At 36.8% G+C, this 22939-nt stretch overlaps 3 protein-coding genes across 3 annotated transcripts; all 3 read left to right on the top strand.

Moving 5' to 3' along the window:
* Positions 1-826: 826 nt before the first annotated feature.
* On the top strand, positions 827-11462 carry LOC135683185 (protein unc-119). Its single transcript, XM_065198370.2, has 4 exons — positions 827-1152; positions 7114-7327; positions 8544-8716; positions 9190-11462. The coding sequence occupies exons 1-4, from the start codon at positions 963-965 to the stop codon at positions 9294-9296; spliced, it is 684 nt and encodes a 227-aa protein (XP_065054442.1). The 5' UTR covers positions 827-962; the 3' UTR covers positions 9297-11462.
* Positions 11463-12533: 1071 nt separating this feature from the next.
* On the top strand, positions 12534-15425 carry LOC135683181 (uncharacterized). Its single transcript, XM_065198366.2, has 4 exons — positions 12534-13118; positions 13520-13748; positions 14931-15024; positions 15199-15425. Exons 1-4 carry the CDS (start codon positions 12667-12669, stop codon positions 15285-15287), a joined length of 864 nt encoding a protein of 287 aa, XP_065054438.2. The 5' UTR covers positions 12534-12666; the 3' UTR covers positions 15288-15425.
* Positions 15426-17130: 1705 nt separating this feature from the next.
* Positions 17131-21840, top strand: LOC135683116 (thiosulfate sulfurtransferase). Its single transcript, XM_065198284.2, has 3 exons — positions 17131-17561; positions 18752-19038; positions 20387-21840. The coding sequence occupies exons 1-3, from the start codon at positions 17386-17388 to the stop codon at positions 20824-20826; spliced, it is 903 nt and encodes a 300-aa protein (XP_065054356.2). The 5' UTR covers positions 17131-17385; the 3' UTR covers positions 20827-21840.
* The last annotated feature ends 1099 nt before the right edge of the window (positions 21841-22939 follow it).

Genomic DNA, 22939 nt, shown 5'->3' on the forward strand with positions numbered 1-22939 from the left:
CTTGGTACAACTTTTCAAGGGCTGATGAAACTTAATGTTAAGATTGATCAAGGGCTTTGTAAAGGTCACCGCCATGGCTGCTGGTGGCAAGACAAGGTTTGAAATTATTCATTCTAGGAATGACCTGAAACTGAATTTAAATGGTGGCGGTTAAGATGGAGCCCCTGGCTTTTTAAATAAATACAACAACAAATCGCATTGAGCAAAATAGAAGAGAGCAACCCTAAAAAGTTCAAGAACGATTGAACAGCTTTGGAAAAAAACATTGAATTCTAAAAGTAACTTCTTTAAAAGCTGGGGACCAAGCAAGGGGCCAAGAAAATTTCTGGGGGCCATGGCCCCCTGGCCCCCTGGCCCCCTTAGAAAGGCCACTGTGAAAGGTACAAAAATTTTCTAGTGGTAGAGATTGTGGAAATACTAGAAGTAACGTGTCCATCCAAAGAGGTAAAAGTGTCCATCAATCTTAAATTAGAAACTTATTTTTCAAAATATAAGACAAGTAAATATTGTTTTTCAATATTAATTTGTTTCATATGAATTGTTGTATTATCAATTCATTATTTCATCTTTCTTGTTTTACATCTGATTTTGCATGTTTTCCTCATTTTTTGCCGAGGAGTGCATGTCAACGATAAAAGAAGAATATTTTCTTTCTATTCAATTGCCAACTTTCGTTTTCAATTTTTAAACAACAATAAGAGCGTCAAAACAGACATGCGCTGGAAGCACAGAACCCCCCGCTCTGAACTTGAACATCCTATATACAGAAGTAGAAGACCCCATAATTGAATTCCGTTTCATTTTCAAAGAAGAGACATTGCCAAGAAGATCCTTTATGCAATCGAATACACGCACTTCACTTTCCGTTGGAAATGTCAAGCCGTAAGAGGTGAAGAAAAAGCTTCCTCCAAGCCACGTTCACTCAGATTAGTGTTGTGTAAGCAATACTTTGTGCTCTTTCCATGAGTCTTAAAGTCGGGAAAAAGATGCCCGCTCAAGATAGTTCTTCGGGGAGAGAGAAAAAGAAAGGTGGAGGATTTTTGATGAGAGCTGCCAAATCGAAGAAAGGCGACGATGTTAGCGAGGAGCAGTTGCTTAACAAAGATGTCATAACTCCTGAAGATATTACAAAGCTAGACAAAATCACACAAAGTAAGTTTCGTTGTACATTTTTGCATCATCTATAGTGTCTTTTTATTATCAGCCCTCGGAAAAATTTGGACTTCCTTTTGTTGCAAAGGCCCAGTGCTGCGCTCCTTTTTCTTGTTTCCTTTTCCTAGCCGATTCCAAAAATGATAAGGCAGCAACGTATTGAACTCTATAGAAAAGTATCAGTTGGAGTCTATGTTATTTCATATTTGGACTTTTTCATAACAATGCAAAGAAAAAGGATATGCTGTGTATTTTATCCTGTTTGCTAATGATAAACTAAATTTGCCATCAAGAAATAATCGATGTTTTCGTGTGTTGCTATGCTACGCGGTGAAGCATAGGCTCCTCGTCTGATCTGATCTGATCTTTTAGAACATTCTTGTTGCGGCGTCTGTTCCCATCAAAAATGTTTGTGGTTATGGACATTTACAAGGGAATTGCTACTTATAAATGAGCCCAGGTGAGGCACAATTTTCTGAATAAGGCATTTTATTGTTCGGTTGTTACCAAGCCAGCTCAAGGAAGGTCGATCTCTAGACTTATTCAAACAAGGCTAGCGGTGCTATTGATTAGGTAAAAAATGTAACAATGACAGAGCTGTTATCTGAATGCACTAATAAATCTTTAACGAAATTCTGAGTTTTCTGTTTATTCAAACTGCGCAAGACGAATTATTTTTGCCAGTATTCAGCCACCAACAGTTCAAATCAACTATGGCAGCCTCATGTTAAGATATGCAACGTTGAATAATGTTTGCATCAAGGATAATTGAAAACCTTTAAGTAACTAAAATAAAGCAATATGCATGTCTTTAAAATGAAAATCATTTCATAGATTACATAACTGGAAGTTTGAAGGTAATTCTAGTCTACCATTATAAGTGCTCAACCCATCAGTTCAGCTGCAAATTGATACAGATTGTTAACTGTTGACAGGCTTGTAAGGGAATGTTCTCCTCTACCTTTAACAGAATCAACATGTATATATCCTGGTATTCTAACAATAACTGACATTCCATCCAATTTGCAGTAAAATTTAGCTACATAAAAGGACATAATACAGTGAAAAGTGAGTTCACCTCTGACCAAACAAAATTGCATGACTTTTTGCGAAGTTTTAAAACTGGAAATTGATAAAACATATGTTAAGCATCTTAGCCAAAGCCTAAAAAGCCTAATCCATCACCTCTTTTGCAGATGCATGCCTGGCTCTGGTGTATTAAACTCTAGCATTTTCAAATGTGGGGGAATGTAGAAAAATGGGGTACTCTGTTTAAGAAAAGTTGGGGGAAGGGACTGTGCCCTCTGATTTCTATGTCTATGAGTGTTGGTATGAGAAGCTGTCTCAGCATCTAAGTAAAGGTGGACATGTCAATATTTTTTCCTATGGGACAGATTCAGCCCTACATCTAAGCATGCCCTTTACAAGCCAACCGTTTTATTGCCCAGAAACACCCCTACCAAATTCAAGTATGCATCTTTACATGCAAATCCTTTTAAGACTAAGAAGTATTGCTCCTTGTCTACCTTGAACTTTTATTTGCTTAAGCTTCTTCACTGTAGGCCTTGTCCTGATTAATCAGGGTTGGCCATCCGAATCCTCCTCTGCCACTCGTTCCTTTTCCCAGCAAGGTTCACCGTCAGATTCATTTCCTGCAAGTCCTTCTTGATCTTGTCTTGCCACCAAGTTCTCTGCCTACTGCGCGTAATTTTATTTGCTTAAGCTAAAGGTTTTTAAAAAAGGAATGTTACATTCCAGTTGTTCCCTCATGAATTGGCCTTGGATGGAATCAACTCAAAGGGTCTTTGTATGTTTTCAAAGACATAGTAGTAATTTTAATATTGTAAGATAGGCGATATTCGCATATTCCCATCACCATGATATCCCTTTACGTCATTGATGGCATACATACCATAGGACATTCCTTTAACCATTGTAATTTTAATAGTAGTAATTTTGATATTGTAAGATAGGCGATATTCGCATATTCCCATCACCATGATATCCCTCTACGTCATTCATGGCATCACATACCATAGGACATTCCTTTCACCATTGTTTACATGTTCACACATCTATGCCATGCTGACTAATTTCCAAGTCTAGATCCTTCCTTCTCCATTGCATCATCATTACATCATCCTAATTCATCCTTAATCAGCAATTTGATTTATATATATAAGTATGTTAATTTATATGTAAGTTCAGTTCAGATCAGAGCTCCACAGTTAACACAGTCTCTCTCTCACTGGCTCTGTGTTGTCTGCACGTTAAATAAGAATCGAGGCAAACACCAGCGATGGAAAATCACAAGAAACAAGATAGGGACCATAGCAATTCTTACAACACAATATCATTCCTATAGACATTAAAGGTCATATTTACATAAAATCTTCAGATCATGGGATTGAACTCAAAACTGTGGTACATTTGTCAAAAGCGTGAGAGTTAACATGCCTTTGCTGAACAGGTTTTTTTGTTGCTGACGCAGATAGGCTTTGTCAATCAATTCTGCACTGCCATCTGTTCAACTGACATGGTGTTGCCAATAGCAGTGACCTAAGTTTTCTATCTGAACAAATTGTGTGACAGTCTCTATACGCTGAATGGTCTGTTTATGCTGATCAAGTAGAAGTCAGATTATTTTTTATTTGTTTTTGGAATATTATAACTTCTGGACAGTTCTTGTCTTGTCTTGCTTGTGTTGTTTTCCTTGCACAATGTGGGCCTATTTTCTTTGAATCCTTTTTATTTTAGCACAACCCTTTTTCTTTGGTTATTCACTTTTTTTCCACTTTAGATAAATTTGAAAATGCATCTCCAACAGAATCTCCTTACCTTCTTAATGCTTATTTTGTTTTGTTTGTGGTAATCCCCTTTGAAGTGCTTTGTAGCAATTCAAGTAAGAAACTTATATTGTAGCAGTACTCAGTAAAAAACAATGTTTTGCAATTAAATACTTGATAAAAAATTTGAAAAAAACTGTTTACCAGTCTGTCATATGCATGCCTGATGATCACATTAAGCTCCTCATGAGTGAAACTCAGAATAGCAACTTAAAAAACTTTCCTGTTCTGTACACCAAATAGTGTAACTTAAAATCTAGATGGTTTTCGACATGAAAATCTTTTTTTATCCACTCAAGCTATTTTAAGCCTTTGTCGCCTTTTGCTTTCGGCATTAAGGCCATATGTTCACATCTTAGAAACGCTTTGATGATTTTTGTGGTCAAAATTATGTTGGTTTTTTATGCCTGATGCTTTGTGATTTCACTGCATTTTTCTGCATAAGTGAATCCTTCTTCCTTTACATAATGCGTCTTTGAGGCTGGAAGTTTCTCAGTTGCACTCATTTTATCCACAGATCATCCACAAAAGAGCGATTTTTTGAGTATATGCCATGGTCAGATTTGTTTCAGATAATGTTTAAAATAGATAGTATCATATGTTTTCTTAAGGCAACGAGATACATCTTGCTGACCTAAGAATCCTTTTCAGTAGACTTTGTCAATAAGTCGTCGGTTTCTTTTGAAGATAAAAAGTGAAAAAGTGTTCTGTGCTGTACTTCAAAAGCCAAGAGATACAGAAATGAAGAAAATAGCAAATTGCCCACGTATTTTAGATGTCTAGCTAACTGTATATGTTGCCTGTCATCAAAGGATTTTCTTTCTTATATGCAGGTGGCCTTTCGATTTTTTTGAATATTCACACAGTTATGCATATAGACCTCTGTAATTGCTTGAGTTCACAATGATGACCAAATCTGGTTGGATTTGTTTATTGTCCCATTTAGTAGAGATCTGGTGTGATAATACTGTTTGAATAAGAGACCATTATAAACAGGGGCGTACCTTGACGATTTGGAGCAGGGGGGGTGTAAACGGGTGAATTTACCGACCAAAATTCAGCTCTTGCTAGTCAATGTATACATACCAATATACTATATATAGTCAAGATACGCATCTACCGACAATCCATAACATTTACCGACCATCCGTAAAATTTACCGACCAACTTTCCATAAGTGGGAGGGGGGGGGGTTGTCAGATTTTTTTTTGGCTATGTAGATTCAAGTCATTTATTTACAACTATTTTGCAAACACTGATAGATAGTCTTATTATCTCATTAATTGATATTCTTTTTCTTGAAGCATTTTGCTAGTAAGAGTGCTTATCTTATTTTGTAAAGCATTTTATAGCGATTCTCGCAATGGTATTCTTTGGGGGTGTAGCCCAATGAAGCAGGTCTGCAAAAGTACCAGGTAAAGTTACATGAAGTGTTTCAAATGAAATCTCATGTTGAAATCGTTGATATGTGCCTTTGCCCTTATTTGATGCCAAAACCACTAAGAATATGTCTAAAGAGGTTTGTCAAATGAATGGTTGTAGTCTGAAATAAATTGAAATTCTTTAACATGTGAATGCAAATCTGGAACAGGAAACGAAATTTTCGTTTTACAACGAGCTTTCTTCAAGTTAACATAAGCGAAAAGATTTTTCCAGCATTCTAAGTAGAGTTTTTAAAGCTATAATCTTATTTGTTAGTGAATAGAAATGGTCGTTTACAATTAGGATATAGGTGAGTTTTTTAGTCTCCAAAGAACATCAAAATCACCTCTCAAATGTAAATTTAAGTTTATCAGTGTTTGGATTTTCATCGGAGACAGCTCAACATTTGGGAAAATATCGTTCCTTCCCAGGTTATGTTGACATTGAGCTTTGGCAAGGTTTTTGAAATGGTTCATCACCCGAAACTGACTAAATATGCACTTTTTGGACAAAACAAAAGACAATAGCACACCACGGTTACATGGCATGGTTTTGTTTTGACTGGTGAAAACTCTGATAGATTTAAAAAGTACACAGACTGGTGACATCAGTGTTTTGGATTCCTTTCAAAAGCGCAGTGTGCTCGTAGAACGGTCTATGTAAATTGTGATGTATATAAACGAAACACGTACTAACTGAGAAACTTAGAGTTGTCTAGAAACAAATCGCCCATTCCGCTTGTTTTAAAGACAAAGATAAATTGCCATCGTGTCACATTTTTCTCGTAATTGTCTTCTTACCGGTTTGTATTTATATTTCTTCGTCGTCTTTTCATTCATATGCATGTGCCTTTTCTTTTACATGAACAATGTTTATAGTTTTCTTCTATAATAACACCGCTGCAATATTTCCATAAGAACAAGCACTTTTTTACTTTTCCACACCTGCATTCCACGTAAATAATAGGCCGGCAGCTAACAAGGTATTAGATGACTGTTCGCGTTTTCTGAAGCCACTGGCCTAAAACATGCCGTTGGTTAGGGAAAAGAGCATAACATACATCAAAGCTAAATTTGAAGAGCTATATTAACGTAAATTAAAACAAATTGGCCAATCAATTAAAAGTAGTTTTGTGGACCAACAGATTCACCACTTAAATGCTTCTTGTAATGCCTGCTAATGCCGCCCAAGAAAATGCACTATGTTTTAATATTTTTCAGTTCTTCTCCCGAAAACTCCTACTTCTGCACCCCTTTTCCCCAAAAATAATGTCATCCATATCAAAGAAGAAAGGTACTTCTCAATCTCCTACGTCATTTTTAGTAAACCAACATTGTTCACAGTTGGAAGGGAAATGGCTGAATTTTGCCTGGGAAACTGACGCTAGTGTACCAAGACCTTTGTAGGCATTGTTCTTTGCTGCCTTCTTTTAGTAGCTTATTCTGTTTCATAGCAGCTGTGTATTCGAATTACAAAGAATGTTGGTGGATCGTTTGCAACACGGGCATTTTTTGCCGTAATGAAGGAATGCTCTGAAACACATACTTTATAAGCTGAGAAAGTGGTATTCCATACATTGAATTATTGTTAATTTGTTCTACTAAGTGTCTGCACATGAACTATTTATTTCGTGCCAATGTTTTGATTTGAAGAAGATTTATAAGTCACTGATTTTCACAATCTATTCTTTCAGATTATCTCATCGATGGGAGAGTTAACTTGTTCAATATCGACTTTACGAGGTTCAGGATACGAGATATGGAGACAGGTTCGGTTTTGTTTGAGATTATGAAACCGGAAGGTGAGGAAGATTCAATAGAATGCGACGAAGAAGACCAAAATTCCGGAAGATATGTGCGGTACAGATTTTCTAAAGATTTTCTGAAACTTTCAGCTGTTGGTGCAACGTAAGTTTTTCAAGTTGTTTCAAGGTGCAACGTAATATTTTACCTTTACCTTTTATTTCTTCCTATTCTTTCACTAATGCCTTTATTTCTTCCTATAACATAAATTTTCACTAATGTTCTCTCTCTCTCTCTCTCTCTCTCTCTCTCTCTTTGGGGGGAGGGGGTATTACCTGATCCTGGATCTCCCCTCAAATCGTGTGATCAAGATGATATCAAATCACGAAAAGAGAGCTTTTTCACATCCAACAAAACCTTTTCTTTCTAATCTATTTTAATTGATTTCGGGGCAAAATCTCAAAAACACGGCCTTTGCTTGTCATTTTAAACTCAACCTTTAATGAAACAGATATATACAAAATGGTAGGGGGAGGGGAATGCTTAACAATGCATAGATCGCTTCAATCCCACAGTACTTTTGTCTTTGTAACAAGGCTGTCCAGTGTCATGTTAGTAGCAGGCCTACCTTCTTAGAATTTTTTGTACTCTTCCTTTCATTCGCATTTTAATCACAATTGTCGTGTTCGTGGTCGCACTCGTTCACTGACTGGCAACCACAACATCAGCGCATATGAGGTTTCGTTATATGGTTGCCAGTTTATTTTATATGAAAATTAAAGCTCTTTAAGTCAGCGAATTAAGGTATTCGCATATTTGGTAACCACTTTTTCATCATTGGCTTTCAAAATGCTCTGTATTGAGTTCATTTGTCTCATCAAAAATATCATGAACAAACTTGAAACAGATTTTGAAGCGCTTTTGAATTGCCTGAAAAATCTGTTTGGTAACGACTATTATCTAGAATTGAGTGTTAAATTCATTTTGAAAGTCCCTAGTAAAGTTCATTTGAAAAATGCCTCTGCTCCAAGCTCCAAGCTGCCTCTGCTCCAAGATGAAAAATGCTCCAAGGGCCATAGCGTTAATGAAGAATTTTATTTTCATGTTTATTATGCTCTTAATTTAAACTTAATGTTTTAGGCTGACCTTTAGAATGAAAATATTCAAGTGTTTGAATTATGAAATCGAGTTTTAGTGGCGCGAAAAGAAATTCTTCGTTCTTTCTTTTTTGTGCTTTCAATGATACCATTTCGTGCATGTTCTTGAATTACTTCTTGCGGATGTTACCATGTTTATTTTAGATTGTATCATAGCTTACCTAATGTTCATTCATCGTAGGCTTCAACCTCACTGCATAAAATTTCATTCCTGTTATTTTTAGGGTTGAATTCACAGTCGGCGATAAACCAGTGGAGAACTTTCGTATGATTGAAAGGCACTACTTTAAAGAGAGGCTTCTGAAAAGTTTTGACTTCAACTTTGGCTTTTGTATGCCAAACAGCAAGAACACGTGTGAACATATTTACGAATTTCCACAACTCACAGACAGTGAAAGTAAGTGATCATAATTTTGTTGTTGTTAATTTTTTTATATTGGTCATGATTTTCTCGAATATTTAAAAATTTCTAACTTGGGTACTGTTTTCAGATAATCTGAAAAGCTTTTGTTGTACAGATTTATATCGTTATCGATAATGGATGCAAACCATTTTTATTTTTGGTTACCTAATAAATTTTATATATAGTTGCTGAAACTATTGCCTCAGAATGCTCCGCAAGATTGAGAATTTTCTTACTTGATTTCCATTCTCTTTTTCCAATTGGTAATTCCAGGGACAATATATCCCTTGCTGTAATAGCTCAAGATATAGTTTGTTGTTTTTTAAAGTTTTCTTGTTTGAAAAATTTCTTTGACAATTCTGAAAGTTCTCTTGGAACCCAGTTTCCAAGTTCTGATTACTTTTTGCAGCCCTCTAATCGATGTTTAATTCACACGCATCTTGACCCGCATCTTGCTTCTTTTGCAGTTCAAGAGATGATCAATCATCCATATGAAACCAGATCAGACAGTTTCTACTTTGTTAATGACAAGCTGGTCATGCATAACAAAGCAGATTATGCGTACGATGCATAAATCATGTAATAGGCTAATTTTTTATGTGAATTTTCCGATATGGCCTTCCGCATGTTATTAAAAAAATAAAATCCCCGAACTAAGAAAACGCAACACAAGCTGTTGTTGCAAAGTGTGTGAGCAGAGTCCAGGAAGATTACAGGCCCGTGACCCGTGAACCGTGAGAGAAAATTGTTACTTACATCATCAAAATTAGATAGAATTCAAAGCATGCTCTTAGAATACGTCGTATTTACTTTTTTTGATTTCTTTGATTCATCATACTTCGATTTATTTCCTGAAGATCAGGAACAATTTACTGGACTCTGCCAACGTATAGATCAGAAAGCACCTCCCTTCCTTGTTTGCGACTGTTGCAATATGTACATTCTTGAAAATTTCAGACTTATTTTTAGATTCATTTAAACGAAAATGGTATACGTTATCCCATTCCGAATGATGACTTGATGCTACCATTCCGTCTCATTGGACGTCTTTTATTTTAATGTTTTCGATTTTAGGCCCTGGGTTACATTAACTTTTCAAAATGTTGCTTATAATGATCCTTGATCGCAGGGCGTAGATATTCAGTTTTTTGCGTTCCTTACTGTTCTTGTTGTGCATACATATACATGTAAAGTGAATTTGCATCTCGAGGCCGAACACTTTAAAGTTAAATATATTGAAAAAAAGGGTCCGATCAATCAAACCCTGTTGTAAATAGGCCTTTTGTTAGATATCGTAATGCGAAGCTCAATGCAGTGAGGGATTCCATGATTAGAAATACCCGAAGCACCTTGTAGGATTTTTGAAAAAAACATTTGTTCTGGCAAGTCCTAAAGCATTGTAAAGAATCACTTTATGTAGCACATTCCATATAAACAATTTATCCCGCCATGCCCCTATATGACGGTTACCTGTCATTACTAGATGTTGGTCCATGTTTCTGAGGTGCATGTAAAGCACCATCAAATCATTTTTAACAGTTACGTAACACCTTGGCAGTACACAAGTGGTTCGCCAAAATCGTCCTTTCATTCAGTTGTGTTACATAAAATTTGTTATCAAAATAGATTTCTCAAATTAATCTTTTAAGCATTTTAAAAATATTTCAGCAGAAAAATGACATTCTCACAGAAAACTGTTTCATCTTGTGGGATTTAGCCTATTTCTCACAAAATCCTAAATCATCTTAAACAGATGTTATGCAAGATAACACTTATTCCCAGCTGCCATCGCTTTATTAAAGTTCTTCGCCTCTTGCCACCTGTCCACCGCCTACTGAATGCTTTGTTGAAACCAACAGCTTCTTGAGATTAAGCCTGTTTCGCTAGCATATCACTTCTCGTATACTGTGTTTAAAAACCCGCCCACCGCTGTATTTCTGATATGATTTTTAGTTTGTTATTTCAAGGCATTCTTTTTACGTTTACAGTTTTCAATTCTGAGATCATTCAATTCTAATATTGTCCCGTTGCTCGATTTAGAAAGGGAAAAATCAAGATGCAACAGGATTGATTAAAGTAGCCGGTTGCCTTCTTGCTCAATTTGAAAACCAACATCTTAGTAATATAGTTCTAGTGACACCTAGACCTGATGGAATCGTATTGAGTCTCCTGTTTTTAATTCCTGTTTAGTATTGAGTAATCAGTTTAATTCTTAGAGCAAGATAAAACGCTGGAATCTTAAGTATAGTTTGAGTTGATTTTATACAGCAACTTATTATTTTTGTGGAAATTCAACACGAGATTCATTATTCTCGTTTACTTTTGAAAGGATTTCGAACGCCGTGTTGCTTATCTCACTCCTTCTGATCCTGCGTAATTTATTCTTTTAATTCATTCTGTTTGTATGTAAATTTGGAACTAATATTCCTTCAACCCCCTCCCCCCCCTCCCCACACCCTACCTTAACACTTGCAATCCCCGTGTCAGGATTTTCACAGGTAGCTGCACTCTCTGTCCAACTATGGATAGAATGTAAATCATGTGATAATTATCAAAGGGCATTTCGTTGTTAATATTCATTCTTTATATTTTGTCTTTTAAACACAAAATGTATTCACGCTGAAATTTTTTAAAAACGTTTCTTTGTCAAGTAATTTTTGAATTTTAAGTTTCCCCTTGCTTTCTTTGTTTGGTAAACATTTTTCTCGTTAATTTTGGGTATAGAATTTGTTAATGTCAATATTTCTTTTTTTAATATGGTTCCCTTCTATTAATCGGTTTACTTGGTACTTGGTTAACAGAGAGAATTAAACTTCTTTCCTTGAGTACTGTGTATGCTGTGAAAAACAACTCAAAAACAACAAATACTGCTCACAACGGACACTTTCGCATTTTCAAAACTTTGTTATGCAGAAATGTCCCCCTATTGTTTTATAGAGGGGACACTTTTCCATAGTGTCGTTTTGCTATGCGTTTCGGTCCCCCCGGACACTTTCGCATGGGGGCAGTTTGCTAGGGCAATTTAACCTTTGAAAATTTCGGTTAGGCAGTTTGCTAGTAGATCGATGGTTATGCAAAATTCCTTATCAATTATTTATAGACAGGGAAATTATTACAAAAACCTAACCAAGTGTCTAACTATAAATCTCTCAAGTAATTTTGATTATACAGCATATAAAGAGTACTTTAGACTTTGAATCATTTTTGCGATTTCCTAGGGGGCTAATACTTATGTTAAAGGTAACTGTGATCCGGTGAACCAAATTTGTAAAATCTCATACTCTTGCTCATACTTCCAACCATGTTCTTCAAGAGGTATGGTTGGAATTCTTATACCCATGCATCTGTACCAGTGAAATGCCTGGTAATGGACTCTCTTGATGGCTTGTTTGACCGAATCTTGATTTGGCGGTTTTATTCAAATCTTTGATTCCATATTTTTAAAAAGAGGAACTCTTGTTTTAAGGTAATTTTCTTTTGCCTTCCCGTTAAAGGTGATAATTGTGCATGGTTTGATATGTTTGCGAGGACACTTCTTGTTGTAAAAGACTGCCTGATTTTACGAGAATAGTTCGACGTTACGGGACAACCGTAAAGAAACATAGAACTTGTTATTAACCTTGTTCGTGGAAAGATCGTTTGATTGGAAGATAGAAAGTCGTGAGAGCATTATGATTTTGATTCGTAATATCGAGAATTCGTTATATCCGAGTTCGTTATACCGAGAGAACCCAAGGGACTAGACATTTAGTTCGTTATACCGGAAATTCGTTATATCCGGGGTTCGCAAACACAAGGTCCCTGTGTCACCGCGAGGCAATAATCGGAACGAGACCGAGACATACACGGACAGGGACGGGCCTAAGTTGTTGCCAGCGTTGATTTACAATGCAGAGTAAACAAGAAGCGTGGTAAAATCGTTGCACCGTTCATTATTTTTCAGGATGAGCATGGCATCTTTCACTGGAATACTCCCAAGGCTAAGATGTAATGGATTACAAGTAGTTTTAACCCCAAAATTTCTTTTAAATAACCATACAAAATTAGGACCGGAGTGTCGCCGAGTATTTGCGATAGGTGTAGTAGCTGGTACATCTTGGTGTCAATCAAGGTTCTGTAGCTCTGACTTGAAAAACAGGGGTCTACGGTCCTTGGAAAAATTCATTGATACACGAGAGGCAGAAAATTTAGACGCAGAGATTTTTGAGAAGAAGAGAGTTTCGCTTTGGCGAGAACCAAAACCTAGTTTCTTTCAAATAGAAAATGATATCCCAGAGTTGCCTTCAGAAACACAGTTACAAACTCGAAACAGAAATCCAAGAAATATGGAACTTCTTGGCTACAACAAACCAAAGGGGTATGGAAAACTACGGAAAAGACGGGACTTTTGGAACAGGTCTGTTGGAAGTCTTTTATGCATGCTTACAGTAATATTTGGATTTTGACTAGATTATCATAATAAAAGAAAAGGAAAAATATTAATATAAATTGATTGCAATGCATAAAAGTGCCAACTATTCCAAAAATGTATTAGTTTATCAAGTTTATTCAACTCTTTGATTCAATAGTGTGGCCATGAGTATTAGCCAAATTCCATCTTTTTCCTCGAAATCAAGGAAAAAAGGAACTTTGGTTCTCTAAAATCCTAATCACTGTCTTCTGCATAACCCTGATGTATGTTCAGAATTTTGTTCTTTTGGAATTTTTTTCGCTATAACATTTCATTTATTCTTCATTTGGTGTTATTAGGGTGTATTGAGCTTGAATTTCTGAACAAATGGCCTTTTTTGTTCCTAGATTGAACTTGGTTATCAGCAACAATCATACAACTGCATATGTTGATCATCATACTGGTGAAATCCTAGTTTCTGCTTCAACCCAAGAATTTGCCATTGCAAGGCATTTATCAAAAAATACTGATGTGACCGCTGCAGTCAATGTTGGTCGTGTAATTGCAGAGAGGTGCAAAGAGTGTGGCATTGACAGAGTTTTTTGGAGAATGAATCATGTAAAGAGGAAAGAGAAGGTAATTAGTAATTGTCTGTCATTTGACTTTCACCAAACAATTATTTATTTTAGGCCAAGGTGTCTAGGCCAAGATGGCCTCTCACCTAATTGCAACATTACCATAACAATGAAAGTTAATAGAATTACTGGTAGAACAACTTGTCATGCATTAATATTGACTCAATTTTAAATAATACAATTGTTAGTTACGAATGGATGAAAAACTTTAAAATTTATATATTAAATTCTCCTTTTACAGTGAACAATTTATATAATCAACTAATAATTAAAATATGGGGTTTGAACATCTTAGGTATTAGAATTTTTCTACTGTTCTCCCAATCTTGTTTCAAATATCTTGTTTCAAATTGAAAATTCCAATAAACTTGATTTGATTAAGTCATGTCATTTGAAGTTATGGATGGGAAAGAAGTACAAAGAACAGTAGAATAGGTACAAAGAAGTTGGAATAATCATTTCTTATATGCAGTTGCAAATTGCTTCTTCTTGGTAGTTCACCTTTATTATGAAATGAAAACCCTGTAACTGTGTGAAAACCATGTTATGATTTGGAACTCACTCTGTTTTCAATCTCATTTTCCCTGCATAGCCTTGTTTGAAGTTTTGACAGGTGTATCAAGTTGATTTTGAAACACTTGTAGTTAAGGTGCATGGGTCCAAGGGTCATTCATAGGGTCTGGCTTTTCATAAGGTTTCATTTGCCAACACCCCTTGTCCCATTTTCGATGCCAGTGTCCCATCTCAGATGCCTGTGTCCTGTGCCAGATGCCCATGTTCCCTCCAAATTCTCTCGTCCTTTTCCAGAAACTTCCTCTCTCCTCTCCTAGATACTCCTGTCCTCTCCCAGATGTCCAATCCCCTCCAAGATGCCCTTGTTCCCCGCCAGATGCCCATGTCCTTTTCAGGTGCTCCTGCCCCCGGATCTCTCTATCACCTTCAAGATCCACCTGTCTCCTCCAAAATCCTCCTGTCCACTCCCAGATGCCCTTGAACCCCCCATATGCTCTTGACTGCTTCAAGAAACCTTCTCAGATTCTCATGCCCAGGGGACCACTCCCAGGTGGAGACAAGGGACCCTTCCCAGTCAACCCACTGCCCCCTCCCATGATAGCTTCAATTATATCTGTAGAAACTTACATTTATTACCTCATTTATTTATTGCCTCATTTATTACCACAAGGTGAAAGAATTCATTTGTGCAGCCAGAGAACATGGATTGAAACTAAATGAAACAAGAAGAAAGATCCTTCCACATTATTATACATCTGATACAGGTATTTGCATTCACATTTTAAGCTTTTTGTTACACATTATTCTTTAAATAATTCTCTGTTGTGCTACTAGTTTTTCTTAACATGGATTTTTAGGTAGAGTTCAGTTGATAAATTTTCTAATTAATTTATAACTTATCATAATCATAATTATAATCTTAATCATGTTATTTACAGCTGACTTCAAACCAAAGAAGAAGAAGAGAAAGTTCTTTTCAGCATCAATGAAGCGAAAATTTACATTTGCAAGAAAAGGTTATAGATAAATCTTTGATGTTACTTTTGCAGATCACGTATTCTCAAGGACTGTTTGAAAAACATTTGTTTCTAGTGGCTCTCTTGTAGTTAATTTGTATGTATTGAAAAAGTAAAATTGGTGTCATTTCTCTAATATTTCTGGAATACACTTTGTTGACAATTCTCACAAACCATGTTAACTTAATTTTCATGTACTTTATGTTGATCTTGATGGCTAGTATTTTTAGGCATTGGTTCAAAAATTATGGAATAGTCTAGCTTAATCCTGTGCATAGCAAATGCATTGCATGTCTTGTTTTCAGATCATTAGGTAGTTGTTTGTTTAGAGATCAGGTGTGAATAAACAGGGGGGAGCGCTGAAAAATTTTCAGAATATGGTGAGAAGGGTACGCTGCATACAACAATTTCAGACCCACAGAAGGCTCTCTATTCACTTTCTAAGGAAATTTTCACAATAATTGTGTCAATACAATGAGATATAGCCTGAGCTGAGAATTTCTCTCTTTATTAGATAGATTTTCCGGGTGAACATCCCCTGCTCCGACATAGTGGCTCCAACTCTGCTAGACGACCCTACAAAAGAGGCTGACTTGAATGCTTTTTCCTTACCGGGAAATTTGGGAGTAAACGACTTGACTTTTAGGTCAAACTTGAAGTAAATCAGACTATAGGTCTCAGAAACTTTTTTATCTGATTCGCATTCTTCGAAAGGGGCGTACAATTTCCAAAAAAGGGGCGCCAGACTTGCTTCAACTTGGTGAAGGAGGGGCAACTGCCTCCCCCTTAAATCTGCCACTGTGAACAAATAGTGAATGACAAAAATAATAGAATAGAGATCATTTCCAAGTTATCTCTTTTTTAGCCTGATCTTGGGCTAATCATTTGACTTAACTAACTCTAAAATCCTGAAAATCTTAAAGAATGGGATCTGTTGGGCACCACCTCTATAGCTTTTGTTTGACAACTTTCGTTCAGGAAGGGAAAACTTTCTGTTACACTTTTGCAGAGGGTAGAAAAACGCATATTGCACCGGCCCTTCCAGCGTACCGCTAGCATAGCGAGTGCCCGTATAAAATCATGGACATGAATTATCGTACCCTGGTTGCCGAAGTGGGTAATTGGAGGAGCATTTAGCTGTGAGGAAGGAAAAGTGGCACTTTTCTTTCCTCTCAGATAGATGTTTCTCACCTGTAAGAGCTTTTTAAAGAAACTTCACTACTATAATTCGCGTAAAATCTTGAGACATAAGACTCAATCCTAAAATAACTCGGCATCGAAACAGCGTGATATTATGTAACGAAAATTTTCCTAAATCTGATTAAATGCAAGCACTAAGATTTCAATTCCTCATTCAAAGTTGAATGTTTAACTTCCCCAGCTAATGGTCTTGGTAAGAGCAAATCTTATCCAAATAGATGTCTTCAAAAAATATGTGTGAAAAATCCCATTTAGCTGTCGCAACAACACCTGGACTTTTTTAGAGAAAACGGAAGCATATAGAAATTTGAAGCACCATACAATTTCTTGTCGTGGGCTTGGCCCTTTTTTAGAAATGCCCCACTACTAAAGAATCCTTAAAAAATGCCCTGCAGCCCATAGTATGTTCTGCTGTCCTACTACAATCCTTGCCAAAAGTCTTGGTACACCAAGCTAAAATTTCGCATAACTTCAGTAGCATCCCCCTCTCCCCCTTGAAACAATGTTGAATAACAACAGTTTCAAAGCTCGAAATTCGTCCAATGTCACTTTATCAGCTAGGGTAAATAATAGGCTTTTTAGCCAACATTGTTTTGGGGGGAAGGGGGGTATTTCTGTATCTTACAGCCGGAAACCTTCATTTCTTCAAAATCTTTCATTGGTCACAGGGTGTTCCAAGGACTGTAGATACATAGATAGGTTTGTCAAGGATTGTAGATACATCCCAGAGTGCAAAATAGTGATCGATTGTTCTTAATGTTGATACTTTGTGGTTAGCCTACTTAAATAAGAGCAGCATCTAGTGAGCTGGGTCTGTTCCGGTCTCGAAGTTCTAAAAGTTTTAACACTTCATTAATCGGCTCTTTCTCTACGTGGTGGGGATTTCGTAGTTCCAGGAATTCATCTACTATGGCAGGCAAAGACCAAGCCCTTGTCAGTGCGCAATGGCTGAAGGAACGAATGGGCGAACCCAGCTTCAAGCAGAATTTTAGAGTCCTTGATGCAACATGGCATTTGGCAATGTTTAAAAGAGACTTCATAAAGGAACACAGAGAGAAGCGGATTCCTGGAGCAAAGTTTTTCGAGTAGGTATTTGACGTATATGCTGGCATGCCGGAAAGTTAGGCCCTTCTCTTTTTATAGCATCCGAGAATCTAGTTGCATCATCGTCCATTAAAATGGGTCAGACCCGTCTCTAGACCCTGATTACAAGATTCTTCCAGCCTCTGCTATTGCCAAAAAGCAACCGTTTCATTTTTCGCGATTGTTCTTGAACACATTTTTGGTAAGCCTTTCTTAGTATTCAGGGCGGACACAAGGGGGGCTATGAGCATACCCCCACTTTTCGACGACTTACAATTTTAAAGCTTTTTTCTAAAGAAATAATGTTTTTTTCAAAAAGATATGGTCCACAGGTAAGACAAAACTTGAAAATATTTTGCCAAATGAGGTGGGGGTGGAGTAAACAAGGACACTTGCTTAGTTTTTTGGCCTTTTCCATGTCTAATTCGATGGTACACAACCAGGTATTACCTTCCTTGTACGCAGCAATCAACCCCTTTTGGAGTTAATCAACTAAGTGGCTAACTGATGTTATCATTAAAATTTATTGCACAATTTCTAAATGGTTATCATATTGTTTTTAGGATACCTTGCAATACAACTTCATGTCATAAATACTTAAATAATATAAGCCCCCTTTAGAATCAAACAAAATGTTTGTCGACAAAACAAAATTCACAGCAACTTGCTCAGAAGTTTACATGATTTTCCAGTTTTAGTGACTTCTCCTATCAATTTTTCAGTTGTTTGAATGACAATGCTACTTGAAAAACCTGTTTAGGAATATTCCAACACATCAGTTTGACACATCAATGCCAATTACAAAAACTGTGATAATCATTTTTCAAAGTTTCTTTTTTCCTAAGCCTACTCTTTTGCCTTTGGTTTCTCTGATGTTCCTGGCTATATTTTGTCCAACTTCCAACATGTACACATGCAGCTTTTTGCTTGTAGTAGCCATTTTTATTTATTAGTTTAAGGTCTTGAATATTTTATTTGGCCTAACTTTACAAATCTTGAAAATATTGTTATTGCATCATCACATACCTATCAAAATTTCACACTTTACCAGGAATTTTTATATCTAATATCATGGAAAAAGACGAAGAAAACATTTTATATGTAAATCAAACTACCAATTTTTGTTTTAATTTTGTAGCTCGATTTTTGTCTTTTAATTATTGCTAATATATTTTTATTGGTGAATTTTCAGCCTTGCAGAGTGTAGAGACAAAAACACTGACCTTCTTATGATGCTCCCAAAACCTGAAGAGTTTGCAAAGTATATACAAAAACTAGCTGGGATCGAGAACCATCACCATGTGGTGCTATATGACAATCATGACAATTTTGTGGTCTTCTCAGCTGCAAGAGCCTGGTGGATGTTCCGCGTCTTTGGCCATGCTAAGGTTTCTGTGTTAGAAGGTGGTTTGCCATCTTGGATAAAGGAAGGGTACGAGATTGCTTCAGGGGATTATAATAAAGAAGAAGAGTATCCAGGTAATGCTAATTCATGGCTCCAACGCAGGCTGGAAAGGGGGGCCAAGGGAAATTTTAACAAATAAGACAAAAGAGTTTTCAAAAAGCTCTATTGTTTTGCAAAAAAGGGGGGCCAGGGCCCTCTTGACCCTGTAATTTATTGGGTTTTACTGTGATTAAAGTTTGTGTTACCTATTTTGAATTTGGAAGAATTTCTTCCTGCCTCAAGTATTCAGCTGTTTCTAATTATACATGATGTTGCATTGTTTGCTAGCAAGCTTGAAAGATATTTTTCAGGTTATTTTCCCCAAAATTAATTAGTTTTCTGTAGTTTTTCCAGAAGGATTCCTTACAGATTATCTTCTGGAACCAGAACATGGCAACATTAGAGTGATTTTGACTCTGTCAAAATCACTGGAATGTAAAAATTCTGGAATGTAAAAATTCATACTAAAATATGATTTTAACCTTAAAATTATTTTGCCTTGGTGAAAACTTTAAATCAATTTTTTTGCTACTTGCAAATAGTTACCTTGCCGTTGAAATAAATAAGACTCAGCAGGTTTGGAGCTGAGGCATTTTCAAACCACACTGTTGTGCTTCTCTCCGAACGTTATTTAATCGGTGGTGTAGTGCTATCAAAATAACATAAGGGGGCTTATACACAAAATATTGTTAAATACAATAGCAAAAGTAGAAATTTGCCAATTTTTGGCATTAACAAGGGGGCTCAGCCCTCTAATCCTCCCTTGTTAATCGTCCCTTTTCTTCTCTGTGGCTCAGCTTCTTCAAAGAGCATCATTAGCCCCAGCCAATGGATTCAGGCTGTAATTCTGGCAGGATTTCTCTTCATTTTGATTTTTTCTCAAAACTAGAGCCGCGATCAATCCCGCCGAAACAACTGAATTATCTGTTTTTGTTACAGTTTATGTTAAATTGAATTCGAATTAATCTTACTCTAACAAAAGCGTAAAACGGTCAAAGAGGCTTTGTATTCTCCTAAAACTAAAACTGTAAGTCTCAACCTAAAAGATTCGATTTATTGAATTAGACGAAGTCTCGCCATGTAAAGGGTAGTTTGGCATTTTGATTGCACAACCCTTTTGTTTTATGATTAAACCAGGGGCCGTTGAAGTGCCTGAGGCTCTTGAGGGGGGTTTAGCCTGTAAATATTAACCAAAATGTCCTTAAAGCCATACAGTGAATCATCTCGCCTTTGGCTTCAGGCCCCCTCCCCCGAAGCATTTTAACCTTTTATCAGCTACTTCGAATCATTCTAGTTCTCCTTCATTTGCTTTGCGGTCCCTAGGTTAAAGCGCTGCTTTAAATTTCTCAAAAGGGGCTTTAATATTAACCTCTTAATTTGTAGCTGCGACCTCTGAATACAAGCCAAGGTACAGAGAAGAACTGGTAAAAGATTTCGATTTTGTCAAAAATAATATAACGTCACGTCAGTATCAAGTAATGGATGGAAGACCCAAGCCCCGTTTTCTTGGAAGTGAAGAGGGCCCTGACCCAAATATTCCAAGTGGGCACTTCCCGAATGAAGTCAACGTCATGGCGATGCAATTCTTTGATAGAGAGAACAGAAAAATCAAAAGCCCAGAGGAGATAAGGTCCTTGATGAAGAAACTTGGTATCGATTTAGACTGTCCGACAATGTCTTTAGACGGAGGCTCGGGTGTGGCTGCCTCGTTGTTGGCGTTTATCGCGTTTTTAGGTGGCAATGGTCATGAGACGGCGCTTTACGATGCAGGTTGGAGTGAGTGGGTTGCGAAGGCACCAGAACTTATCTTAACAGAAAAGTAACTTTGAAAGATATCTCCTCTTGCGAACATGCACACTTATCGTTGCACAATGTTTTCAAGCCGTATATTCGAATTTCTAACGCACTTAAGAAATATAGATTGATAAATCTTTACTAAACTATATTTTTGCGAAAAGCAACTATAATATCTTTAAAGGTCGTAGCTGCAGGGAAAATATCAGTGATTTTCTGTACACCCTTTGCAGGATGTTTACCTGAAAATATTTGGCATTGTACGCTCTTTTTTTATAAGAACCAGTAAATTTAAGTTCAGACTGACTGTTCTTTATTTTTTCGAAAATCTGAGGCTGGATTGTTCTTAATTTGTTCTTAATCTAATAGGGTGTCAGCAGTGCGAGTGCTAGCTTTTTCGCTCTAGGGTGACGTACAGGCCTCATTTGCCAACAAAGTGAGTGAGACAGTCTTAACCATTGGCAGGGGCGGGTGTATAACATTCCTTACCTCTCACACAATATTTGCCCCTACCATTTCTATTACCTCACATACCCTCTCAAAAAATCTTCTCCACATACGAAATGTTTGTTAAAACAGAAGCAGCTCATGGATCAAACTGCTTTTAAGAAGTGTTTTTTATTTCTATCGAATTGAACACAGCATTTCTCCAGAATTACCGCCCTCAAGATATGTTAAATAATGTCTTAAAAGTCTGTGGCTTCACAGAATACTTCATTACCGCTAATAAATGCATTTCAAGTGAAAAATTGGTGTGTTGGGTTTTGGGGTCTGTTTTCTGCGGCGGGTTTTTCAATACAGCTTGGTTTGCCACACCCTCGGTTTATTTGACCGTAAAGGAGAAATTATGTAACGCGCTAGTGATGCAGACAGTCTTCCACTAAAAGGAACATATGTAGGATAAAGGTTACTTTTCTTTGTAGAACGGTGTCCGTTTTTTTACAATTGTCCGTTATTACCATTTGTCAGTAGCTTGTAAGTGTCTGTTACAACAAGTGTCATCATTGTTTATTAACTCGTCGTGTCAACAATGCTTAGAAAGCTACGAGTTTCTTCTTTTTGACCCTCATCGTATAAGCCCCCTCAAATTAACCCCCATCCAAAAGCTTCCCATATTCAAAGTCCTAGAGAGCTAGTTTGTGGATTTAAAATAGTAAAAGATTTCAATTTTTTAAATATCTGGTGCAAAATTTTAAAACTGGTCGCCAACATACTAGATGTTGATATAAGAAGCTGTTTACACAAATTGTTGTTATAAAATCTAAGGAATCTTAGTAGTTTTTATACAGTAGAATCCCCTTACAACGTACTCGGTTATTACGTACTTTCGGATATAACTTACTGGTGTGCTTGGTCCCTGCAAAAGGTGTGCTTGGTTTTAGTCAGCTTTTACTTACCCTCGTTACAACGTACTTCGGATATAACGTACTTAATACGCTGGTCCCTTAAAGTACGTTAAAACCGGATTGTACTGTAGTAGTAAAGCCAACATTTCCCTCAAATCTTTTGATAGATGTAATGTTCGTGAGTTAATGATTATTGCACCTTTCCGCAAAGCATACCTACAGTGGCGTGCTGGCAGGGGGCAAGGGTGCAACTGCCCCCCTGCCGATCAAATATCAAGGGCGCCAAAATAAATTCTCACGTTATAGGGGCGAACACAACAATACTAAAGGCAAACACTTGACAACAATCTACGACAAATCGCTTCGAAGAGAACAAGTATCACCTTACAACATACCACTTCTTTTTTCTTACTTACTCTGATGCACTTTACAACGATTGTTAAACATCATCTCATGATCTCACGCTAAATCTAAATGCTTTTTGCACAATGGGCGTACCGAGGTAGGGTATGGGAGTGTTTCTGAGGAACCCGTCAACAATTTTTGGCTTGAAGGAAAAGTTCAGATTAGGCGCCATTTCATAAAAATATTGAGAGGGTGCAAGGAGTTTTAATGATAAGAAATGCTAGGAAGAAAAAGCTGAGAGATTATGTCCCAATCAGAAGAAAGTTGTGTTACATAAACTGAAATATTTAACAACGACACCAGAAAATCTATTTAAACCATCAAATAGCTTTCAGCCTGTGGATATTCATTAAAGAGAAAGCTTGCTTTAAAAAGTGCATTTTCCAGCAAA

Source organism: Rhopilema esculentum, chromosome 7 (assembly GCF_057945365.1).
Source record: "Rhopilema esculentum isolate cy_ngs chromosome 7, ASM5794536v1, whole genome shotgun sequence".
NCBI lineage: Eukaryota > Metazoa > Cnidaria > Scyphozoa > Rhizostomeae > Rhizostomatidae > Rhopilema > Rhopilema esculentum.